Source organism: Arachis duranensis, chromosome 9 (assembly GCF_000817695.3).
Source record: "Arachis duranensis cultivar V14167 chromosome 9, aradu.V14167.gnm2.J7QH, whole genome shotgun sequence".
Taxonomy (NCBI): domain Eukaryota; kingdom Viridiplantae; phylum Streptophyta; class Magnoliopsida; order Fabales; family Fabaceae; genus Arachis; species Arachis duranensis.
Window position 1 is genome coordinate 14,480,505 of NC_029780.3, and position 5,378 is coordinate 14,485,882.

A 5,378-nucleotide genomic window follows, 5' to 3' on the forward strand; every position below is an offset into this window, starting at 1 on the left:
TTATATTTTAATATATATTTTATATTACGAACAAATTATAATGACTAATTTTAGTATACTGTTCATCAATAAAATATTCTAAGCCCAATCGTATGTGGCTATGGCCATGGGCCCGCGAACTTTGCATTGACCTTTCACAATCTGTGGCATACAAACCGTCCAATTTCAATACCCCCACTGTCGGTTAATGTAGTGCTAGTATATTCTTTTTTTTTTCTTTTTTTTGGTAGTTAAAAATTTATACTACCACTTTTCAAATATTTTCTCTCTTTTATATAGTTTTATTTGTTATTTATAATATTTTTAATATATAATAAACAAATGAATAATTTATTTTATGAAGTAAAGCCAACCAAAATATAGTTTTCTAAAATTATCAAGTAAATCAAATAGTAGCACTTTTATTCTCATGTCAAATAACAGTTATTGTTATGGTTTTGTGATTCATTTGTTCAGCCCTACTTGCCTGGAGATACACCTGCTGGTCTTAGATTTTTGAGGGAAAAGGAGCTGAGGAATCTCAGAGGCGATGGAAAAGGAGTTAGAAACTTGTCTGATAGAATATATGACTTTGATACATACAATGATCTTGGAAACCCAGACAGAGCACCTGAGTTTGCAAGACCAACAATTGGAGGATCTGAGCAGTATCCATACCCAAGACGGTGTCGTACTGGCCGTCTCCCATCTGACACTGGTAAATCCTTTGAGATTTCTACCTTCTGAATTACATTAGGGTGGAGACTCGTATACATGCAGTTGTTTTCATGCGAAGTTAATTCTCAAAAACTGTTAAATGATTTAATCTGTTTGACTAAATTGTCAACTTCATAGGAAGACAACGGTATTGATAACTATGGGACGGTAGAAGGTTTTGAAACATGTATTAAATTTTCTCAATAAGCAAGCAAATATTGGTGATATCCTATTTATGCAATTAGTTAACGTGACATTCATAATATATGAGTTATTTATGATCATTTGCATCTAGACTGAATTTTTTGATATAATACTATGCTTTACTGATCACAAAGTATTATGTGATTGCATCTGGCAGACATGTTTGCAGAGAGCCGTTTAGAGAAACCAAATCCGATGTACGTCCCGAGGGACGAACGATTTGAAGAGTCTAAGCAGAACACATTTTCTGTGAAGAGACTCAAGGCTGTTCTCCATAACTTGATTCCTGGGCTTAAAGCTAGTATCTCTGCTGACAATCAAGATTTCAATGATTTCTCAGATGTTGATGGTCTTTACAGTAAAGGGTTACTGATTCAGTTGGGTTTACAAGATGATGTTTTAAAGAAACTTCCTTTGCCAAATGTGGTTAGCAAGATCCAGGAATCAAGCCAGGGACTTCTTAAATATGACACTCCCAAGATTATATCCAGTGAGTATTCCTTTGTTCATGTCAATAGTTTTTGAGTTTTATTTGTTTGAATTTTGGATAAAAAAATTGTATAGTGAGGAGGAGAAAAATAAAGAGACAGAATGATAGGTAAATAATTGATTTCAAAAATTATACTTGCACCAAAAGAAATTAAACTAAAAATAGACATCTCTTTCATTAGCGAGTGAATGCCATGACAAAACTAGGTGCGACGACGGAGAGGAGCTTCAGCGGTGGTGGACGGTGGTTTCGCTGGCATGACCTTCCCCCTTCTTCTTCCCTGCCCTCACCCTCCGCGTGATTTCCCCTTCCCCTTCCCCTTTGTTTTCTTTCTTTTTTTGTCTTTTTTTAAATTTGTTTAGTTAGGGGTAATTTGGTAATAATTTATTAAATTTTTGGTAAAAAAACAATTGCAAAACTAAGTTAAACTTTGAGAACCATTTTGTAGTAAAAAAAGGTTGGGACAAAACAAATTTTCAACTCCTACGATCAAAATTGTACTTAACCTTAAAAGTAACATTTCGTACTTAGTTATTTCTGGAACAGACATTTCTTATATCGTTAATCACAGAGAATTGCTCTAAATCATATTGCGAGCGCTATGCAATAGCATTAAAACTCACCTACTTTCAATTAGACACGCTCAGCCAAATAAATAGGTAGGTAAGGAAAAGAAAAATCAGTTGACATAAAGATCAAATTTGGACATATCTAAATTCTCTGTGATTAACGATATAAGAAATGTCTGTTCTAGAAATAACTAAGGAGCAATGCTAGGGGACCAGCAATATTTATGATTGGTAGCCATCAACTAGCCATCAATGATAATTTGATGGTGTGAGATTGGTGCGAGATTTCATCCAATGGCTCACATTTCTCTGCTGGTTACATGCTGGTCAAAATGCAATAAAATTGCTGGCCCCTAGACTTTTCCTATGATTTATTCGACCGATAACGAAAGAGGACCACTACGATATGCAATTTGTGCTTTAATGTTCATCAGTTAATTTCTACACTTTGAAAAAAGGAAAAGTATCTGTCTTTTTATGTATGTTCTTTCTGAAAGGTTTATATCCATAGGCATTTAGCAAAACCTGCATCCAATTGTCAACTTGATTTCTTTTTTTAATGTTTCACATGCGGCATGCGGGAATAATTTATGTGTGCTTTTTATTTAAAAATTGTTAAACAGAAATGATACATTGTCTTATAGCCTTTATTATTATTAAATTAATTAAATTAATGATCTCACATGTGTAACGTGCAGAGGACAAATTTGCGTGGCTGCGAGATGACGAATTTGCCCGCCAAGCAATTGCAGGAGTCAACCCTATTGGCATTGAGAGGCTTCAAGTTTTTCCACCGGTTAGCAAGCTTGACCCGCAAATATATGGTCCCCAAGAGTCTGCTCTTAAAGAAGAGCATATTCTAAACCAACTCAACGGCATGACTGTGCAACAGGTACCCTTTCAAAGTCTTCTTAAATATCTAACTGTATGCGAAGTTGATAGTTGAAAATTATTAGATTGTAATTTAGTTAAACATGTCAAGTAATTTGACGAAAACTATACTGCATGAGTTTTACCAATCACTTTGCTTTTAATGTGTATGTGATTTATATATATTTTTTTCTGTTAATTAGTTCTTTACTTGATGATACTAAATTCAATTATGTTTCTATTCTCTGCTGCAGGCAATAGATGAAAATAAGCTGTTCATAATAGATTATCATGATGTTTACCTTCCATTTCTTGAAAGGATTAATGCACTTGATGGTAGAAAAGCATATGCTACACGCACAATCTTTTTCTTGACACCGCTTGGTACTCTCAAGCCTGTGGCTATAGAACTTAGCCTGCCTCCGGCCGGGCCAAGTTCCCGGTCCAAACGCGTAGTCACACCTGCCATAGATGCAACTACCAATTGGATGTGGCAGCTTGCTAAGGCGCATGTTTGTGCCAATGATGCCGGGGTGCACCAACTTTACAACCATTGGTAAGCTATAACCCTCTTTAATATGCATTAGTGCATTACAAAGTACTTAATAAGCTCTTAATTAGTGAGTAGCTTACCTGAATTTTTATTGTGTGTGTAATTTTTATATAATAGGTTACGCACACATGCTTGCATGGAACCATTTATTTTGGCTGCTCACAGGCAAATGAGTGCTATGCATCCGATTTTTAAGTTGTTAGATCCACACATGAGGTACACTTTGGAGATCAATGCCCTGGCTCGCCAGAGCTTAATCAATGCTGATGGAATTATTGAGAATTGCTTCACCCCTGGCCGCTACGCCATGGAAATTAGTTCTGCTTTCTACAAAAACTATTGGCGTTTCGACATGGATAGTCTCCCTGCTGATCTCATCCGCAGGTACTTATCTTAGTGTTCCTTTCTTTCATGTCATTCATATAGAATACATGTTAAAATATAAAATAATTACAAATATTTAGTGACTAATTTTTTGTATACACATAATATCTTTATAAAAATAACGTAAAATCAATGTGTTGTGGTAAATATTATGAATTTGAGAAATATAAAACTTTTATAACATAGACTATTATTGTGACTGGACCAACATTGTGGAATTGGTGTTTGCCTTATGTGGTGATTGCAAAAAGCAACTATATCTAACCAAGATTTTTCTGTTGGCACTATGCAGGGGAATGGCGGAACCAGACCCATCCCAACCACATGGCCTAAAGCTTGTATTTGAAGACTACCCTTATGCTGCGGACGGTCTTATGATCTGGTCAGCAATTGAAAACTGGGTCCGCACCTATGTGAACCATTACTACCCACATTCAAGCCTTATAATCAATGATAAAGAGCTTCAAGCATGGTACTATGAGTCAATCAACGTGGGCCACGCAGATCGCAGCCACGAGAGCTGGTGGCCCACGTTGAACAACAGTGAGAATCTTGTCACCGTACTCACTACATTGATCTGGCTTGCGTCTGCTCAGCACGCTGCTCTTAACTTTGGCCAGTATCCTTATGGAGGGTACGTGCCGAATCGTCCCCCGTTGATGCGAAGATTGATACCGGATGAGAGTGATCCAGAATATGCCAGTTTCATTGCTGATCCACAGAAGTATTTTCTCAACGCCTTGCCTAGTTTGTTGCAAGCTTCGAAATACATGGCCGTGGTGGACACTCTCTCCACTCACTCCCCTGACGAGGAGTACTTGGGAGAGAGGCAGCAACCTTCCATTTGGTCCGGTGATGCTGAGATCGTCGAGGCGTTTTACGAGTTCTCGGCCGAGATGAGACGGATTGAGAAGGTCATTGACGGAAGGAACCGGGATAAGAAGCTGAGGAACCGGTGTGGGGCAGGAGTGTTGCCTTATGAGTTGCTTGCACCAAGTTCTGAACCGGGTGTTACATGCAGAGGAGTTCCAAATAGTGTGTCCACGTAAATTCCGGAAATAAATAAGAGTCAAGTCTCACATCTTGATAAAGAATTATGTTGGGCTTAAAAAGTTAGTATTATGGGAAACGGGTCTGTGGTCTATGTGAAGCACTAGGCTTGCCTAATTTGTAACTAGATTGGATTAATGTTAGTATATATTGGTTATTGGTAATATACTCTAAGGTTATATATATCATATTTTATTAAATAATAAATAGAGTTCGGTGGTGTATTAGTTAGACGTATAATCTTAGAAAATGAATTCGTAAAATTAAAATTAGTTGAATAATTAAATTGTCCTAAACTTCAAATAGCTAACCATCATAATTCACATAACACAATTAAGTGATTGTACTTGTTTGCAACTATGGGATGAACATATTTTAAAACCAAGTGTGGTCTTCTGGGCCATTGCCAATAACTGAGATCACTGTTCACAATATCTTATCAAACATTGCATCCACTGAAGTTGCACAATGGTTGCTTCTCCCTTGGTCCAATATAATACAGGTTACATAGCTTTACAAAATTAGAATGGTATGCCCTCCACCACTTATCTACCAGTATTCG

General features: G+C 36.8%; 1 protein-coding gene across 1 annotated transcript; it reads left to right on the forward strand.

The window, feature by feature from the left end:
• Window positions 1-456: 456 nt before the first annotated feature.
• On the forward strand, window positions 457-5,049 carry LOC107464862 (linoleate 13S-lipoxygenase 3-1, chloroplastic; the record flags this gene model as incomplete). Its single annotated transcript, XM_016083816.3, is given in 6 exon segments — window positions 457-697; window positions 1,058-1,390; window positions 2,658-2,851; window positions 3,084-3,385; window positions 3,500-3,766; window positions 4,059-5,049. Coding segments are annotated over 6 exon segments (2,094 nt in total), but the record flags the coding sequence as incomplete, so codon positions are not given.
• Between the last annotated feature and the right edge of the window lie 329 nt (window positions 5,050-5,378).